General features: G+C 36.1%; 1 protein-coding gene across 2 annotated transcripts in view; it reads left to right on the top strand.

Moving 5' to 3' along the window:
* The window catches only part of Dhx57 (DExH-box helicase 57), a 59,053-nt gene that overhangs the window by 16,601 nt on the left and 21,315 nt on the right, over window positions 1–21,137 (top strand). For both annotated transcript variants that reach the window (XM_047523436.1, XM_047523437.1), the window contains exons 3-13: window positions 2,193–2,351; window positions 3,513–3,701; window positions 4,071–4,906; window positions 6,311–6,489; window positions 8,490–8,611; window positions 9,733–9,928; window positions 10,458–10,582; window positions 13,210–13,343; window positions 14,571–14,625; window positions 18,050–18,255; window positions 20,568–20,684. In XM_047523436.1, the coding sequence (XP_047379392.1) occupies window positions 2,193–2,351; window positions 3,513–3,701; window positions 4,071–4,906; window positions 6,311–6,489; window positions 8,490–8,611; window positions 9,733–9,928; window positions 10,458–10,582; window positions 13,210–13,343; window positions 14,571–14,625; window positions 18,050–18,255; window positions 20,568–20,684 (2,318 nt within the window). The remainder of the gene's footprint in view (window positions 1–2,192; window positions 2,352–3,512; window positions 3,702–4,070; window positions 4,907–6,310; window positions 6,490–8,489; window positions 8,612–9,732; window positions 9,929–10,457; window positions 10,583–13,209; window positions 13,344–14,570; window positions 14,626–18,049; window positions 18,256–20,567; window positions 20,685–21,137) is intronic.

A 21,137-nucleotide genomic window follows, 5' to 3' on the forward strand; every position in this document is an offset into this window, starting at 1 on the left:
TATCTGTATGCTGGTAGGAAGGATCCAAAGGAAAGTAAAGAACTGATGATGTAGGAAAGGGAATTAGTGTTGGAATGATTCCCATGAGATTAAAGATTAAAGATTGGGATATAGAGTCCAAACAGAAGGTTGAACTTCAAGATCAAGGATAGTTCATCCTTAGTAACAGGAAGGAAGTTGAATGGTATACAAATATGTGGGTGACGAGATAGAAGCAGGTGAAACTTCTCCCCCATCTCCTTTTTACTAATCATGAGGAAATAATCAGACAAATCCAAATTAGGAGAATTGCTACAGCTGGTCTGAGCTCTTCCAAAAAAGTGTCAGGAAATAGGCAGGGGAACTGTTCTAAATTAAAGGAGTTTGAAAAAAATGATAACTAAGTTTTTTATTATTTATTCAATCAAAAAACCTATAAAGGACATGATAGAAACAATTAGGATGTATAAATACACACTGTATATTAGGTAATATTATTGTATCAGTCTAAAAGACCTTGAAAGCCATAATGGTGTTCTGTTGTTGGTTTTTTGTTTGTTTGTTTGATACCAGGGATTGAACCTAGGGGTGCTGAACCATTGAGCCACATCCTCGGCTTGTTTTACTTTTTATTTTGAGACAGCGTCTTGCTAAGTTGCTGAGGTTGGCTTTGAACTTGCGATCCTCCTACCTCAGCTTCCTGAGCTACTGGGTTTGCACGTGTGTGCTATTGCACCTGGTAATAATAGTGTTCTTTATTTAGGAGTGTATTTTGCATGGACATGGTAGCACATGCCCACAATCCCAGCAGCTCAAGGCTGAGGCAGGAGGATTGCAAGTTTAAAGCCAGCCTCAGCAACTTAGTGAGGACCTAAGCAACTTAGTGAGACCCTGTCTCAAAATAAAATATAAAATGAGCTGGGGGTGTGGCTCAGTGATTGAGCACCTCTGAATTCAATTCCTGGTACCAAAAAAAAAAAAAATGTATTTTGATTCTTAGGAAATACATGCTTAAGTATTTAGTGGTGAATATGTTGTCTGCAGATGCTTCATCAGTGTATCTATATTTATATAGATAGAGGAAGCTGCATATAGGCATGTATGTACAAAGAGTAAGAGAGTACATATTGGTCTGCAGGTGCACATATCTGCATGACAAATAGCAATTGAAGCCAAATTTAAAAAGGTATTCATTAATATATGTTCAAAATTTTTCGAAGTAAAAAACTGGGGAAGTGATGGATTTGGGGTTGTACTTCTTTTTAGAAGTTGTAACTAAGTGGTTAAAAGCAACAGTCAATTCTGTTTTCTCCCTTGCTACCCAGTTTTGCAAGTGTAAGTGTGTAGTTCTTTCCAAAGTCTCATTAATGTGTTGGATTTTAACTAGAGAAATTTTCTTCTATTTCCCCTAGATTTGTGAAAATTTATAATGAAGCATGCTAAATTTTTAAAAACGAATAAAGCTTAATGTTAGAATATATTGTTTTGAATATTAAAAAGAGTCCCTAAAACAATCTTGAATTCTAACAATGAAAGATTGGTGAAATAAATTCAATAATCTACATCTATATATAATCATTTAAAAATATATCGGAAACACAGTGGTAGAGCATTTGCCCAGTATGTGCTCGACCCTGGATCTGATCCCCAGCACCACAAAAATAGATAGAGAGATAGGTTGATTGATTGATTAAATTACATTATAGGAAAATATTTAATTTTAGGGAAATGTCAGTGATATTTTCATAAGTAAAAAAAGTCAATTTAAAGTTATGCTATGTAACTTTAAAAAATACATATTAAAAGAGTGATATAATTTAGGGTGACTTTTGTTTTGTCCTTTATTTACCTTTCTGTAGTGAACATGTATTATTTTTATAATCAAGAAACAATGATAATTTGGGTTTTTAAAAAATAGGGTCTAATATTTACATGTGGGATGGGAGTCAATTGTTTTCAGATTGGATACCTAATGTAAATTGAAATAAATACTCTCTGTGTGTATTGTCTTTCTTTTTAAAGCACTGTAGTTAGGGGTAGTCATCATTAACATTGCTTCCTCCAGGGAATTCTTGAGTTAGTGAAACCAAATTTAATGATTAAGGATCTGATCATTTTGTTTTGTTTTTTTGAGCAGTTCGAATATTTGGGAACGCTGAGGACAGAGTTCTGACCACAATAAAGTGTATAATTTTGATTTGTGTTGTTTGCAGACCTAACAACAGTAGTGCAAGCAAGGGAGAAGCACGCCCTAAATGGAAGCCCAAAGCCAAAGTGCCCCTTCAGACTCTCCATATGACCTCTGAGAATCAAGAGAAAGTAAAAGCTCTTCTGCGAGACCTGCAAGAACAAGATGCAGATGCTGGATCTGAGTAAATTATTTTATTTGAGTAAATTATTATATTAAGGAAGACATATTGGTAATGTGAACACCCTGTACATCTTTGGAATACTGTATCAATACTGTTGTGGCCATATAATTAGTTGAAAGTAAGACAAGAGAAATACAAGAATAATTACTCAGCCATAGTTTTAGAGTGAGTTTGTTTTGCACCATTGTGAATAATAATACAGATCACCTATTTATCATTATTTTTCCCCAGGACAGTGTTAATACGAGTTCTGTGATTGCTTTATCCAGAACCTTTCAAATAAAACCTTATAACAGGGCTGGGGAGATAGCTCAGTCAGTAGAGTGCTTGCCTTGTTAAGCACAAGGCCCTGGGTTAGATCCCCAGCACCACAAAAACAAACAAACAAACAAAAAAAACCCTTATAACAAGAAAGTAGAAATATTATTATTCTAGGAGCAAATATTGAGTTGATCAGATGAGTCTTAAGGTTATGCTCGTCATGCCCATCTACTTAAGTGAAACAGCTTTTATACTCTTAATTATTTCCCCTTCATCTCTCCATTGCATTTTGGTTCTTTTGTCTTATGATTTCAGTGGAGGAGTTAATTCTTTCTTTCTAGTAAATGTACTAGAATTCATGAGTGATCAGTCATGAACAGATAGATTTCCATCTATCTACAAATGTTTTTATCCATTTCAGATTTAGGAAAGGAGATTATGCAGTAAAGCAAAAAATGAAGACAGTATGAATGAGAAGAGAGGATGGCTGTGATTTCTGGTTTCTGTGGTTAAGAACATAGGCTTTGGGTTTACACTGCTATTAGTAAAATCTCTAGTTTTTTTCTTACTGTAAGTAACCTTTGGTAATTATTAACCCTCTCAAGTTTTAGTTGATCATCTGACAAACAGGGATCAGTATCTAGCAGGGCTATTGGGAAAAGTAGAAGAGTTAGTACATAAAAAGCACTTAATATAATATCTGGCATGTAATGAATGCCTGCTATATGTTAATTGCCAAGATATAAATGAATAGTTCAATAAAAGATTAAATCAGCGATTGAAGAGTAGTCAGGATTCTGTGTCCTTGGCTCCTTGAATTAAATTCTTAAACCCTTGCTAAATTTCTCTTTGAAATAAGTAAAATTAATATCTAATACATGAAAATGTTACCTTTGCCAGAAGAGGAGTTTCTGGGGAGGAGGAAGATGATGAGCCTGATTATCGTGACGATGAGCAGTACTGGTCAGCTGGACAAGAACCTTCCCTTGTTCCGGACTCTGATCCTTTGGAATATGCAGGCTCAGGCCCAGTTGAGCCTCATATTCCAGAATTTACAGTCTCACCATTTGCAGTGCAAAAACTTTCCAGGTGATTGCCTTTTTTTATTTGTGGGAGTTGGGAGATAATTCGGGGCCAACTGAAACCCTGTTGTAAACCCAGCTACTTTTCCTTGTGTCCTTTTCTATTGTGTGGTTTCCAGCAGAGCCTGATATGCCTAATATTCTATATTTTAGGATAGGGGATTTGTATTATCAGGGATACCCTTTCAGAACACAGAGGCCCTACATATGTGTAGTCATAACTTCTTATATTTGTTTTTGTTTTTTTGTGGTGCTGGGGATTGAACCCAGGGCCTTCCCCAGCCCATCATATCTTCTTATAAGTATATTTAAATGAATTTCACTTAAGTGATGTAATATTACTTTTTACATGTCACTTTTGTTTTGCCCTTGGCAGGTACGGCTTCAACATTGAACGCTGTCAAGCAGCCCTGAGGGTTTGTGATGGAGATTTGGGGGCATCACTAGAGCACCTACTCACCCAGTGTTTTTCAGAGACATTTGGAGAAAGGATGAAAATCCCTGAAGCAACTGGCCACGTAAGCTTGGATGAATGTATGGAGCAGCGACAGGAAGAGGCACTTGCTCTCAAGTCAATTTGTGGAGAAAAATTTATAGAAAGAATTCAGAACAGAGTCTGGACCATTGGATTGGAACTGGAGTATCTAACAAGTAAATTCTGCAAATCCAAGCAAAAGGATAGTAAAAATGTGCAAGAGACAGTACCTGAAACCTGTAAATTTTACCTAAAAGGAAATTGTAAATTTGGATCAAAATGCAAATTCAAACATGAAGTGCCCCCAAATCAAATTGTTGGAAGAGCAGAAAGAATTGTAGATGATTCTCATCTTAATGCTAATGAAGATGCATCTTTTTTATATGAGCTTGAAATTCGATTTTCTAAAGACCACAAATACCCCTACCAAGCTCCCCTTGTGGCATTTTATTCCACCAATGAGAATCTACCTCTAGCTTGTCGTTTACATATTTCCGAGTTCCTTTATGGCAAAGCCTTGACATTTTCAGAAACTTCAGAACCTGTTGTATATTCTTTGATAACCCTTTTAGAGGAAGAATCAGAAATTGTCAAATTACTAACAAATACTCATCACAAGTACAGTGTCCCACCTGTGAACTTTCTGCCAGTATCCTCTGGGACCAAAATAAATAATCCTGCCTGTCGTAAACCAGTGATTCCAAATCATTCTTTTGTTTCAAGTCAGATTCCAGAAGGTATGTAAGAATGTGTTCTTGGTGGAGGGGGGAGTGTTTAGAATGATGGATTAGAAATCAAAACTTTTGAGAATAGTTTGGGGTCTTTCCCAGTGATCATGGGCAAGTCATTCAGTCCTGTGGGCAAAAAGCACAAGAATCCCCTGAAGTATAATTGTGCCTAACTTTTATTATGGGGCCCAGTTGTGTCACTGTGGTTGGTCTCCCTGAACTGAAAGTTTGAAGTAATGTCTAAGTTTGTTGTAACTACACAGAATCTGAGGATTGGAAGGATTTTAAGATACTGAGGACACTAAATGAAATGAGAAAATCTGTTTAATTTATTTGATTTCACATATCCACTTCTTATATTACATACGCTATCCTTTCCCTGCTGCTTGTAGGATAGTAGGCTGCCAAAATTTACTAGAATAGAGCTATCTGGAATAATCCCTAAATCTTTAAATTAAGAAATATTTATTCAGGCTTCTGGCTTTGTCCAGAACCAGGTTTGCTAAACCCCCTTTTCATATTTCATCAAAGAATTCAATGTAAGTTCATCTTGAGAGAAAAAAAGTTTTCATTATTTCATGAGTTTCCTGGGTAAACATCAATACATAGAGAACAAGGATGCTAAGAAGTAGATGCTGGATATTTACAAGGGTTTTCTTTGTGCCCACCGACTCACTACTCCCTAATATCAGCTTCTAGTACATAGGATTCAAATGTGTTCCTGGAAAATGAAAAATTATGTGTTGTGGATTTTTTTCTTAACAACTTTATTGAGCTATCATTTATATACCATAAAATTTACCCTTTTAAAGTCTATAATTCCTCAATTGTTGTTTTTAATTTGGTTTAACAATACCACTTAAACTTGAGTAAAGTTTATTTGAAGAAGCATTTTATTTTATTTTATTTATTTTTTAGTTTTTTGGTACCAGGGATTGAACCCAGGGGCTTTTATGTAGAGGCAGGGTCTCATTGAGTTGTGTAGGACCTCACTAAGTTGCTGAGTCTGGCTTTGAATTCACAATCCTCCCTCCTCAGCCTCCTGAACTGCTGATTACAGGCATGCACCACTGCCCCAGCTAAAGATGTATTTTAGTTCTTTAGCGGCACAAATAGTATTGAAGTAAATGAACCTACTTTATTCAAGTTTCAGCTACAGTTTTTCTTTATTTAAAAATTTTTTTTTCTTTTCCTTTGTTCTTTTTTTGTGGGGGACAGTGTTGGGATTTGGCTAATGGGGATGGAACCCAGGAGCACTCTACTATTGAGCTACATTGGAAATTCAAATTTCAACTTTTTCTCCATTTTATGATTTTGTTGTTATATCATTAGACAGTGACATCCCCCTTTGCTAAAAAAAAAAAAAAAAAAAAAAAGAGCAAATTGAAAATGTTTACTTCTGTTCCCTTCAAGTTGGAAAAGAATCAGAACCTGAGGAGGAAGCAGAAGAGGATGAAGCTCCAGCACCAGTTATAGTGGAGAATGAAAGCTATGTGAACCTTAAGAAAAAGATTTCCAAAAGATATGACTGGCAGGCAAAATCAGTACACGCTGAAAATAGTAAAATCTGCAAGCAGTTCCGGATGAAACAGGTACTATGTGCTGAGAGATGGTCTATTGTTGCCTCCCTGATGTCTGGATGAAGGGATTAGGAGTTAGGAGGCTTTGACTACCCTCCCTGGTATCTATTGGTTCTTTCTTTCTTCCTGAGTGGTTTGCTACTGCAAACTTGGGTGCACATGCTGAGTGGTTTTGGAAAACCTCACAACTGATAAATAGCAAACGTACCTGTATACCAAATTCTTAGAATCATGTGCCTTTGGTACTATGATAGACAGTCTGATATGTGAAAGGAATATTCATAACTGTCATTTACATTAGAAAATCAATATATAAAAGAAGAAGGATAAGGAGGAATTCAGACCCCATTTCAAAGGTTCACAGGATAAATGCCAAAGGTCACATAGAGAGTAAGTAGCTCTCACATAGAACAGGTTCAACCCTGTTCTCTGTTTTCCAAAATCCATGTTGGTTTTTACCCATTTATATGCAGATTGTCTATTTGATTAGTGTGATAAATTTATATGATAAAACTATATTCAGGAAAATGGCATGTTAGTATAAATTCTTTTTTTGAAATGGGGTCTTGCTGTGTTGCCCAGGCTGTTTTTGAATTCCTGGACTCAAGTGATGGTCCTGCCTTAGCATCCCAAGTAACTGGGACTACAGGTGTGTGCCCCTGCACCCTACTTAGTATGAATTCTTATTGTTAAAAAGTAGGGCCACAGGGCTGGGGCTGTAGCTCAGTGGCAGAGCACTTGCTAGCACGTGTGAAGCACTGCATTTGATCCTTAACACCACATAAAAATGAGCAAAATAAAGGCATTCTGTCCATCTACAACTACAAAAAATAATAATAATACAGCCACAGTTTTTCTTTATTTAAAAAATTTTTTTTTTCTGTTTCTTTTCCTTTGTTCTTTTTTTGTGGTGTACAGTGTTGGGATTTGGCTAATGGGGATGGAACCCAGGAGCACTCATTGAGCTACATTACCAGCCCTATTTTTTTATTTTGAGACAGTGACTTGCTAAGTTGCCCAGGCTGGCCTCAAACTTGTTATCTTCCTGCCTCATCTTCCCAGATTGTTGGAATTACAGGCTTGTGCCACTGTATCCAGCTAATTTTTAAATTTTTAATTGTTCATTTTTATGGGCTTCTATGTGAAATTTCAGTACATGTATATAATACGTAATGATCAGTTGAGGGCAATTGATTTATCTTTCTCCTCATATCATTTCTTTATGTTGGGAACATTCCAAATCCTCTCTAATTTGAAATATATGATTAATTGTTGTCAACCATAATTACTTTACTATGCTATTATAGAGCATTAGGAGTTATTCCTTCTATTCAGCTATACCTTTGTACCCATTAACCATTCTCTCTCCTCTCCTTTTCCCCCATAATTTAAAAATACAATGCAGTGTTTATAGTGCTGTCCACTAGATAGGAAACTGATTAACATAATTGTGGTGAAGGTCCAAAAATAATCCTTTGGCAAGTGCTCTTACTGATTTTTTTGGAAAAAAAATCTGATATTTTGTAGAGCTATGCTCTCCACTATGGTAATTTTTAATCACCTTTGGCTATTTAATTCCTCACAAGCATTATCCACATTTCAAGGGTTCTGTACTCACATGTGGCCACAAATTGCTTATATTGGACAGCAAAGGTATAGAACATTTCCATGAACACATATGGTCCTATGGAACAGTGCTGGTATATAGATTCTTGTCAGGAAGAGCTGGATAGATGCTAAGCGAGAGGGGTTTATTATAAGATTTTCAGCTTATTCAAATATAGGAAAACTATATAAATTCTGTAAATTATTCTGGTTGATTTTTTGAGTAGCCAGACTTCTGACTAAAATCATCTGCATCCAATTCTAATAAATCTCTGTAATCGCTGTCTCAGAACAAATTGCTAAAAAAAGAGTAGAAAGGGTGGGTCCTACTGGGATTCTGGATTCAGAACCTTGTGAAAGAGGATTCAAAAAAACTTAACTAATGTCTTATCATTGATTTTTATTAGGCTTCCAGACAGTTCCAGTCAATTCTACAAGAAAGGCAATCACTCCCTGCTTGGGAAGAAAGAGAAACCATTCTTAAATTGCTGAGCAAGCACCAAGTGGTTGTCATAAGTGGTATGACTGGGTAAGAAAGTAATGTATTTATGATACAGCTTTCACTGACAAATATGATGTGTACAGTGGTAGCTATATCTAGTTCTACTTTTAAAAAACCTACCTTGGGGGCTGGGGTTGTGACTCAGTAGTAGAGCGCTTGCCTAGCATGTGTGAGGCACTGGGTTCAATTCTTAGCACCACATATAAATAAATAAATAAATGCCCATTGACAACTAAAAACTATTAAAAACAAACAAACAAAAAACCCAAAAAATCCTATGTTGGTGTTATTGGCACTTTTTCTGTTAGATATTAAATAATATTCCACAGGGGCTGGTATTGCAACTTCTGAAGCCTATAGAGCCAAATTACAAAAAAAATAAAACTCAGAAATTCATCTAGGAGCTTATAGATATTGTATACCTCTGCCTTGAAACAATTTAAAGGCAAAGGGTCCAGCTGAAGCCTTTTAACAAGCCCTATTTTTAAATTTAAAAGATAGTTCTAGACATTTAACTTGAAAACTCTTCATCTTCTGCATTAATTCTGATTTCTTTAAAGCTTTTTTTTTTTTTTTTTTTCATTTAAGAACAACTTAAAGCACATTATCTTTCCTGTTCACACTCTCTATATGTTATACAAATCTTTTTAGGAGGTTTAAGTTGCTGGCTTAATTTTAATTCTTAATTCAAAAGTACCCAATTTAATAATTATATTTGTGCCCAACTCACAAATGTACTAGTAATCTTGTATCTTCTAGTTTCTTATCTTTTTAACCTCAGTCCTCTTATAGCCAAATCAGTACACATCACAGGGGGAAATATGAAATATTTGAATAATCACAAGCTAATATTCCTTTTATTAGGATTCATATGTAAAGTACACATTTCTAGAGAAATTTATAGGCTGAAATATGTCTGTTCAATAGCCCCAGTTCTATAAATGATATTAAATTTTTGTGTGATTGCCTTTTTAATGTCAGGTGCAATTTCTTAGAATTTATTAACTCTAGGTAATAAGTCAGTGGGTGGTCTTAGAAGAGAAATGAAGCTGATTAATTAGTTTTATCACTTTCCTCATTGCCTTTGATTGCTTTGTTAACTAGCCCTTGAAAACTTCATTTTAGGACTCATTTGTTTTGACATACAGATGTGGAAAAACCACACAGATTCCACAATTTATTCTGGATGATTCTCTGGGCGGGCCACCTGAGAAAGTGGCTAACATCATCTGTACCCAACCCCGACGAATCTCTGCGATCTCTGTTGCTGAACGAGTTGCTAAAGAAAGAGCAGAAAGAGTGGGTCTGACCGTGGGATATCAGATTCGGTTAGAAAGTGTCAAGGTGTGTATGCTTTGCTTATTTCCTGCTAACAGAAATGTAGTTTACTTTTGAAAAGTCTTTGGAGTTTGGAGATTTGTGGGCAGTTGGGATATATGCTGTCCAGTTATTTTAAATTAATAACAACTTCACTAGGGCTGAAATCCTTTAGAAATATTTTGATACAAGAGCTCTTATGTGGTTGCACCAAATTTCCTTTATTAAGATTTCTTATTTTTTAGTAGCAGAGTGATCTGATAAATTCTCTGAAAGCTGAGACAAACATAGAATTGATTTCATCACTCACTTTTTTATGTTTTTTCATAATTTTGAATACTTTTTAAGAGAATCTTAAATTTAAAAGTTTGATGCAAAGCAAAAAAGGTTTTATTGTTGTTCTGTCCCCAGCAAGAAATTGTATATTTATTATTTTTCACATTAAATGGAACCACTGGTGTTTTAATATTCTTTATTCTTTTCTATTCAAAATGACTTGCCAATAAATATTTTTTCAAGAGTTTTATTCATGCTTGATATTGCCTTTTTGTATAAGTCTTCAGCCACCAGACTGTTATACTGCACCACAGGAGTGCTGCTGAGAAGACTAGAAGGAGATACAGCTCTCCAAGGAGTTACCCATATCATTGTTGATGAAGTTCATGAGAGGACAGAAGAAAGGTAAAATGAAGATTTTATTTCATCAAACATACACACACTTAAAAATGAAGACATGATAAAAAAAAAATTTGTTCTCTCTCCAGTTGAGTTTCATAGACTTTGTAATGGTAATTTGCCATAGGGAAGGCTATGTTAGAGAGAAGGAACGACTTTCCTGAGCTGCAGGGTCTGTAGCACTAACACTGCTAGCTAGAAGAGCACGTATTCTTCTCTAGGAGAGTCTTACTATTAGACATACTCACGCTGTTGAGTTAGAAGAGATACTTCTCACCCTCTTGGGCATCATACTAAACTGGACACTCTGCCTAGTAGGAAAAACAGATGTGATGCATGTTGGATCACATGGACTGGTCAATCTGTGCTTCCTTGTCTTTTGGTTATTCAATAAGCATTTCAGATGTATATCTATATATCTATATCTATCTATCTATATACATATATATATAGAGAGAGAGAGAGAGAGAGAGATGTCTTCATTGTCAAGTGATACAGTAGTTACTGGGAACACAGTGGTAAAAAGTATATGAGGTACCCTCTGATCTTTTATAGTTCAATGAAATGAACAAGCAAACAAGTAATTACAAATTGGAGTAAGTACTGTGAAGAAAAAGACAGGAGGTGTGTTTGGAGGGAGAAACTCGTAAAATGGTCAGAGACCATATTGACAAAGAAATATTTAAGTTGAAAACTGAACAGTGAAAGGGAGTCCCATGTGACAAGTGGAGCAAGGATAGCATGAGGGAGAATTCTGCAGTGGGAAAGGGCTTGGTGAGTCCAGAAACTAAAGGAAGAATGTAGCTGGTATGTAGTGAATGAGAGGCAAAGAAGCAGGAGCAAGAGGAAGCAAAAGCTGGCTCTTCCAGGTTCTTATAAACTGTGGATATTAAGGCATTTAGGCTTTATTTTAATGACTTAAAAGTCATTAAATAATTGAAACCTAAAGTCAAATACTGAGAAAGGGCCACATAGAGAGATGGCATTGATCATAGTTTGTCACGTGGATCCTGCCCTAGGGTGTGAAAAAAAACAGTGGGAAAAATAAAGAAGGTTCCTTGAAAATTATGAGGTTTTCTCATAAAGTATTATGTTATTATATGTAGCTTGAGAAGAGGAAAGAATCTAAGTAAAGTTGGTGGACTGATAGAAAAACAGAAAATGGCTAATCACAAAACTTAAAAAAAAAAAAACTTGAAGAGAGGACCCAACTGATAAAATGTTTTAACTGAATAAGGAAGATATTAACCAGAAGACTATTAGAAGAAATAAAGTACACTGATAAACTAGTAAATAAGAAATATAAAGAAATCAGAAACTAAAGAAAAGCAGATTTCTAGATAAAAAGAACGAACAAAATAAAAAGAAATAATTAAAGACAGTAATAAGTCTTTTTTTTTTTTTTTTTTTTTTTTTTTTGCAGTACTGGGGATCGAACTCAGGGCCCTGTGCTTGCAAGGCAAGCACTCTACCAGCTGAGCTATCTCCCCAGCCCAGTAATGAGTCTTAAATGATTATATCTGTATGCATCAACATATGTGTTTACTTCGTTAGAGATAATTTTATTTTTAGACCTTTTTTTACACAAATGATATATACATTTCGTAAGTTAATAAATATTCATTGAATACTCAGTATGTCCCAGGCATTGTTCTAGATACTGGAGTAGTGAACAGATAAGCCAAAATTCTTTTCCTTGAAGAGTTTACATTCTGATAGTTGGGGAAGCAAGGTAAATAAGTAAAATACAAAGTACATTAAGTTCTAAGAGGAAAAGTTAAAGCAGGGAGGATCACTTGAAATTGTAAAGAGGGTAACTAAGGAAAACTTGCTAAAAAGATATCTTTTGAGTAAAGATTTGAAGGAAGTGAGGGAGTTATCCAAGTGAAAGGCTGGGAGAAGCCCATCTAGGCAGATTAATGCCAGGAACGAAGGTTGTGAAATGCGAGCCTCACTCAGTGCTGGAGCTGAGTGCGTTTCGGGCAAAAGCAATAGGGCATTGAATGGCGGGGCATGAGAGCTTGTCATGTAGGGCCTTGATATTAAGGACTCTGATGAGCTCACAGGATTTTGAGCAGAACAATAGCATAATCAGATTGACATTCGAATGGTTATTGGTTGACCATTATTGAAAAGAGATTGTAGGAGTCTAGACTGAAGCAGGGAGGCCAGTAAGGGTGTTGCTATTCTGCAGTAAATATCTGCACAGCTTGGTTGTTTCCACTAGCAGTATGTCTTAGAAGTGTTTTCTTGTCATTATCTAGAGCTCTACCTTATTCTTTTTATCTGCCTCATGTTATTTCATAGATTGGATGATATTGTCAGCCATTTCTTGGTCAGTGGACATTTTGATAGTATTTGTTGTTTTACTGTTACAGAGAATGCTATAATGAAAATCTTTGTATATGCTTTTTGTATACCTATAGATATTAAGAAGTAGAATTATCAATTTTGATGATAAATTCTATTGTTATTTGTAAGTCTTTACATCCAGGAACATGACACATCTTTCTGAGTATTATGATATTTTTCTTCACACGGTCTTACATATTCCTTGCCCCAAATATATCAAGTTATTAATTTCGTATATTAAATTTGTTTGATCCTCAGGTGTTTCTTTTATTTTTCTCTAGTGACTTCTTACTGCTAGTTTTGAAGGACATTGTGTTGCAGAGGCCTACTCTTCAAGTTATTCTAATGAGTGCAACTTTAAATGCTGAACTCTTTTCAGAATATTTCAATTCCTGCCCAGTTATTACTATACCAGGTGATTAAAATGCATCTTACATGTATCATTCTAATAAGCAAATATTATCACTTGAGACATATATTAATAGGTATTTATACCTCTTTCTAGAGGAGAAGTGATTAATTTACAACAATCATAACTATATAATGTGATTGATAGGGAGGTAATAACTCCATTTGCCTGAAGATTTTAATTTTATATGTGACTTTTTAAAAAGTCTTGATTATTTAGAATTTCTAGCATTCTATTTTGATTACTTATTTGTTTTGTTTTTATTTTTGTGATGCTAGGGATTGAACCCTGGGCCTTCCACATGCTATGCAAGCACTCTTATTACCCAGGTTCATCCCTGGTCCCCTCATTGTGTTTAAAATAAAAATGTGTGTTTCTAGTGGTAATTAGTCAAAGGGAATGTATGTTTGTATATAGCATATTTGTTCATTTCTGAATTGTGCTAAATTTCTGGATATTGTCTAATCTGGAGGAAAATGAAGTTGGATAGTCTGTTTTCTTTGGGTGTTTTCATAGTCTCATTGTGCAATTGACTTATCACTCCGAACTTTGATTTATATCCTTTACAATTGATTACTAAAGGGACAGTTTGGAAGCACTGACTGATGAGTAATAGTACCATTAGTTCTGGTTATCAGAATGTTAACAATAGATTTGTAAAAGAAACTGTATGCTTGATCTAGAATATAAGTGTCAAATGTTTAAAGGTCATACATTGGGGAAGAAGAGAGGGTGGGAAAGGTGTAACAGGTTAAAAAGAGGTAATTGTCATTTCTCCACCTATCCATTTCTGTTTTCTTATTAACTGGAATCTGCTCTTTCCACTGTGTCATCAAAAACTTTTTAATATATACTTTTAAGACCACAGAACAGGGCTGGGGATATGGCTCAGTTGGTAGAGTGCCTGCCTCACATGCACAAGGCCCTGGGTTCAATCCCCAGCACCACAAAAAAAAAAAAAAAAAAAAAAAAAAAAAAAAAGACCACAGAACAAATAGAACTTTAATGAGCCAAACTTTGTTTTAAGAGAATTTTATGTGTATGTGTGTATAAATATACGTATTTCACAGTCTCTTTGTGTAGTTGACTTATCACACTGGGCTTTGGTTTATTCTTCTACAATTGATTACATACAAATATCATTCAATTGATATATATATATATAAACAAACATTTCATTACAGTTTAATGGGAATTCTGAGACTTTTCTATTTTGTTTTCTTGTTTTTCTAGGTCGTACATTTCCTGTTGATCAGTTTTTTCTGGAAGATGCAGTTGCTGTGACAAGGTAAGGAAGATGTTAATCCAGGTTCAACAAACATCCTTGAAGGCAGCATTATTATTTAACTTCAGAGTGCCAAGATACTGCCGGGTATAGTAGCACATGCGTGTAATCCCAGCCACTCGGGAGGCTGAGACAGGAGGATTGCAAGTTCAAAGCCAGCCTCAGCAAAAGCCAGGTGCTAAGGAACTCAGTGAGACCCTGTCTCTAAATAAAATACAAAATAGGGCTGAGGATGTGGCTCAGTGGTTGAGCATCCCTGGGTTCAATCCCTGGTATGCCCCCCCCCCAAAAAAAAAAATGCCAGGATACTAGTATGTGTATTAGTCTTTCTTCCAATTTTTTATTTGAACATTCTGTTTTCTCCTTTATGTCAGCAAATTGCCAGTACTTAAACCCCTTTACTTACTGTCACTCTGGCAAGTAGTCTAATCTCTTAGTACCTCAGTTTCATCATATGTAAAAGGGGTGTATTACTATTAGCTCCTTTACTGGGTTGTTATGAGGATTAATTGATAAATTAATAATTGCAGAATGCTTAGAACTGTGCCTGAGATATACAAGCTAAGTACATACTTTATAAATGTTAATTATTATTATCATCATCATTCTACTCTCAAAGAGTTTGCAGTGTAGTTGGAGTGTTAAGCCATCTGTATGCGTAATCACAGTACTAGGTAGAAAATGGCACTGTCCATTTACACAAACAGATTCCTCACCTGCTCTTGAGAATTCCCCAAGATTTTATTCCTGCCCTATTTCTTCTCAATATTAAGCTCCCTGTTGGCTTCGACTCATGGGATTGTAATGGTCACTTCTGTGACAAAAACTCCCAGATCACCATCTTCATTCCTGAACTGTATATGCTAGGATGAAAATGCTCCTGACTATAATCCCAGCGGCTCAGGTGGCTGAGGCAGGAGGCTCCCAAATTCAAAACCAGCCTCAGTAACTTAGCAAGACCCTAAGCAACAAACCGACACCCAGTCTCTAACTAAAACACACAAATAGGGCTGGGGATATAACTCAGTGGTCAAGTGCCCCTGAGTTCAATCCCCGGTACCCCCTCCCCCCAAAAAATTCAAAAACTGAGACTGTAAACATATTTTTGTTTTTAAGCTACATTAGCAGCAAAACTTATTTTTCAAAAATGCCCCCTATTAAAGTTCAAGTGTATTCTTAAGTAAAAAAAAAAAAAGAAAAGAAAAGAAAACAACCCTGAGATCTGGCATCTTACACACAAGTCCAAAAAAGAATACTTAGGGAACTTATTAAAGCTTTTATTTTCTAGGTCCCATCCTACTCCTGTTGAATTTGAGTTTCTGAGGAATTCAAGTTTGCCGGTGTTTATTTTCTTACTTCCTAACTCATTGAATCTTTTTAGTATAGAATTAGTCATGCTCCTGCTCTTCTGAAAACTTGCATTGACTCCCTTTTACCCAGACTGTGGACATTCAAGGCCCATATCAGCTGACTTCAACCTATATTTAACCTCCCTTTCTACTGTATTCTCCTACCCACACACCATCAGACTACTCACTGTTTCTAAAATATGTTATGCTGTTACTATCTTTATATTTTTATTTCTGTCTTCCTCTTCCTTATCCAGTTATTAACACTCAACTTGAATGCTACCTCCATGAAATTTCCTTCTACTATTAATTCTTTGTTAGAAGTCATGGGTCAGGGCTGGAGTTGTAGCTCAGTGGTAGAGCACTTGCCTACCATGTGAGGCACTGGGTTCAATCCTCAACACCACATAAAACTGGATGAATAAAATGGAGGTGGTGTGTCCATCTACAACTAATACATATATAAATCTATTTTTTTAAGAAGTCATGAGTACTTTTCTTATAGACCTAGCAATATTTTTTCCACCTGTTTGTGATGTAGTGAGTTGCTTTGATCTATTGAGTTTCTGAGTTTCTAGAAGAGTATTCATTTTTACATACCATACTAACAGTATTGCCACAGTCACTCACATAAGGTTGATATTTGGTATGTGTTAAAGGAACAAATGAGAAGAAACGAGAACAAACAAGAAGAAAATGTGGCATTTAATGGAGGGAAGGGGTTGGAGGAAATAAAAATTTATATAATCATAGGTTTTTAAGCCTTTTTTTAAATTTCAAGTACATTTATTTTCTCATCAAGTACATTGTCTGTAAATGAAATCTTGTAGGAAATCATGAAGAATTGAGAGCTAAAACAGGTATGATCCGACTAGAAGAAGGCAAAAGGAAGGATCAGAGCCCTGGTTGTTTTCTTTTCTTTTCTTTTCTTTTTTTTTATTTGTACCAGGGATTGAACCCAGGGGTACTTAACCATGGAGCCACTTCCCCAGCCCTTTTTTGTATTTTATTCAGAAACAGGGTCTCACTGAGTTGCTTAGGGCCTCACTAAATTACTGAGGCTGGCTTGGAACTCAGGATCCTCCTTCCTCAGCCTTATGAGCTGCTGGGATTACAGGCATGCAACACAACGCTTGGCCCCCCATTTGTTTTCTTCCTCCCATTCCTTACCTTTCCCAGGGGCTCTGAGAAACCTTTGGGGCTCCAGGAAAAATAGTTTCAAACCAGTTATCTAGGCTGACTCCCCCAAATGATGAGAAAATAAAACCCTTTGAAATTAATTTACTAAAAGTTTCATGGCAAGTTGGTTTAGTGGCAAACCTTGGACTTCAATCTAGAGCTTTCGGTTGCAAATCTAGTCATTTTCCACTTTGCTATGAAGTCTAATAGTATCATGGACAAATACTAATGAGAAAATTTTGAAATATTTTGAGGATGGTTTTGTAGAGATGTGCAGCCAACAACTAGTGGTTTGGGTTTAAATTTGGTTGCACCAGTGGGAATGATAGTTGAAACTATTGGGAATTGATAAGATGGTCAAAGAAGAAAATAAAATGAGGGGAGGTGTTACTGAAAATACAACTCAAATGTGTTTTCTGACTGTCCTTGATATTTTTCCTGGATAGGATTTTTTTCCCTAAATTTTTATTTGTTCCGCATAGAACCAAAGGCATTTCAGTGTGTTTCCAACCAGAAATAGGGCACAGCCAGCAGAATCTTAGTTTGGTTGGAAGGATAGCATGAGTTAGGCACAAACAGAGCAGCATTCTGCTGAAAGAGCACATAAAATAAGGGAATACTTTGATCCCTCACCAACAGACCTACATCATAGACATGTGCTTTTTTTACAGGGGGGTGTAATGGGGATTTGAACTCAGAGGCACTCGACCACTGAACCACATCCCCAACCCTATTTTGTATTTTATTTGTAGGGTCTCACTCATTATCTTAGCACCTCGCCATTGCTGAAACTGGCTTTGAACTTGCAATCCTACATCAGCCTCCCAAACCACTGTGATTACAGGTATGGGCCACCACACCCAGCTCATAGACATGTTCTTTTTGTCTTCCTTCTTCAGATATGTGTTACAGGATGGGAGCCCATATATGCGCTCCATGAAACAGATTGCAAAGGAAAAACTTAAAGCAAGGCGCAACAGAACTGCATTTGAAGAAGTGGAGGAAGACCTGAGGCTGTCCCTTCACCTCCAGGATCAGGATTCTGTCAAAGATGCAATACCAGATCAACAGTTAGATTTTAAGCAGCTCATGACCCGCTATAAAGGTAATGTACTTCCTGAGTGAATATTATCATCATGCCAAAATTTTGTAGTATTTTCCTCACCATGATGCAGAAGAAGAAAAATATGACTTTTTTATGTCAATTGCCTTTATCAAAACAACCTCAAACCTAGAAAAATAGCAGTTTCAGCCAAGCACAATGGCACATGCCTATAATGTAATCTCAGCAGCTTGGGAGGCTGAGGCAAGAGGCAGGTTTGAAACCAACCTCAGCAACTTAGCAAGGCTGTAAGCAACCTTAGCGAGACCCTGTCTCAACATAAAAGTAAAAAGGGCTGGGGATGTGGCTCAGTGGTTAATCACCTTTGAGTTCAATCCCTGCTACAAAACAAAAACAAAAACAAAAATAGTTCCAATGTGTATGTAGATTATATTACTATATTTGCCAAAACAGACAATCCAGAAAACTTTCTAAGACTATGCAGTGAACTCTTACACCCTTTACTCTCATTCACCAATTAATGTTTTGCTTTATTTGCTTTGTCATTGGCTCTATGTACATGTATGTATTTTTTTCCTAACTTTCTTGAGTTTCAAATATTATGTCCTTTTACTCCTAAGACTTTAATATGTACTTCCTAAGAACAAGGACATTCTCTTACATAACTACAATATAGTGATCAAAATGAAGACATTTATCAAGTAATTTTATTTAATCCAAGGTCTATTATTCAAATTTTGAGAGTTATCTCAATAGTGTCCATTATTACTAATTTCTTGCTAAGACTGGCCTGGAACTTGTGATCCTCCTGCCTCAGCCTTTAGAGTTGCTGGAAGTACAGGCATGCTGGGATAATAGGTGTATACCACCACGCCTGGCCTACCTAAATTCTGATTTATTTTGTTAGATGCGCCTTCTTCCTTCCATGTAAGATTCCACCCAGCTACTCTTTGTTCCTGTGTGGTTTTCTATAACTATAAGCTGGGCTGGCCACATAGAGGCCTGAAGGTTACTACCTTTGTTTTTTGGTTTGTGTTCTGAGATGGGGTCTTGCTACGTGGCCAAGGCTAGCCTCATACTCCTGGGCTTAAGCTATCCTGTCTTACCCTCCCAAGCATCTGGGACTACAGGTACATTGCCACTGTGCCTGCCTTGCTTAGTTTTTCTGAGAAAATTTTTGTTTCCCTGTTTAAAAAACAAAACAAAACAAAAACCTTGACCTAATTGATCTCCTTGCTCTTTGACTTTTTAGAAAATTAAATAATGTTTCCTAGCTTAATTTCTGGAACTTTATATAGTTTTTTTTTTTAATGATAATCTTTTTAAGGATATTTGATTAGTTAAAACTATCAAGCAATACTTTTAAAAATTAACTATTTTCACTTTACTGCTTTTTTTCAGTTCACTGGTCCTTTCTCCTTTTTGAAAAATCTGACTATTTGGAATCTTGGCAAAGAAAAGTGATTTCCTGCTCTGCCCTCTTCATCCAACCACACCCTTGTTTGTGTAGCCTGTTTTATCCTTTCTCTCATTTTGCCTAACCTGGGGTTCACTCTACTAGAACATTGTTTAGAAACTGTGCTTTTGCCCCTCTTCAAACTTCCCATTATCATATAGGAAGTTTCTCTTCCTTGATACTAAATATAGTTATTTTGTTTCAGTTAAACTGTAGGTAGGGTGAAGGACCATTAGGGGGACCCAAGAAGAAAGGGCCATAGTGTTTGAAGAATTAATCACCCCAATAGTATGCTTCTTGTTTTTAAAAGAGCTGAGGCTCACTATACAATCCAAAGAACTATGTCTTCTACCAGATGGATTAGAAGGAGATTATAGACCCATAACCTAAGGGTTTGTGGATAGGCTTCAAGAATTTTGGAGAAGCTCTTAAAATCAGATGTAAGTTTTCAGGAAAGATCTGTAACTTTTATCATTTACTCAAGGGAACCCAAAGATTAAGAGCCACTGTTAAAAAGATGCTAGTATAACCTGTGGTCTCTACCAGTTACTTTCCATGGGTATGCTGTTAACTTGACTTTGAAGTAATCAGATTCATGATTTGATTGAATCATGAGTTTATAAAATGTGTAGTGGCAAAAGAGTAAAGAAGGTGGAGTATAAAGTGGCCCATCTAGGTCTCTGCAACAGGGGCAAGAGCCTGCTTCTTGAGTCATTGTTCAAGAATGACTCCAAAACATACTCTGGAAAGTTATATTTTCAGAGAAACTAAAAGAAAAAAAGTTGATTTCAGTACATTAAATGAGAACATCTGTGTTAAGTCAACTGAACATTTACCTAGTTCACAAGCATATTGTCTTCAATAATGTATAATTATTCTTCTACTTTTTCCCTTTCAGGGGTTAGCAAATCAGTCATCAAAACGATGTCCATTATGGATTTCGAAAAGGTTAATCTTGAATTAATAGAGGCCTTATTAGAATGGATTGTAGACGGAAAGCACTCCTATCCTCCAGGTAACTGCTTCTTCTTGATGCACAAATTAAACACTGTTTGAATACATTGCAGACTGCCCAGGGAGACCACAGGGCAGTGGGGTTAAGAGCTCGGCCTTTGGAGTCTAATAAATTTTCCAGTTCTGCTGTTCGAGAATCTTTTAACCTTGGATAAAGCCTTTATCATTTCTGTACTTCAGTTTCCTATTTGTATAATGAAGATAGTAATAAACCCTCTTACATAAAGCTATTTCAAGAGTTAAAAGAAACCAGCCACATTGGGGGCCAAGGATATAGATCAGGGTAGAATACCTTCTTAGCATACGGCCCTGGTTTCCCCTGCAGTGCACACATGGGTGCACACACACATTCACACACATAGTTAGAAAAATAAATAAAAGAAACCATAGGTAAGCACTTAGCACAGGGCCTGGCATAGAGTTTATGCCCAGTAGATACTACCTGTAAACACTT

The sequence above is a fragment of the Sciurus carolinensis genome, chromosome 13 (genome assembly GCF_902686445.1).
Source record: "Sciurus carolinensis chromosome 13, mSciCar1.2, whole genome shotgun sequence".
NCBI lineage: Eukaryota > Metazoa > Chordata > Mammalia > Rodentia > Sciuridae > Sciurus > Sciurus carolinensis.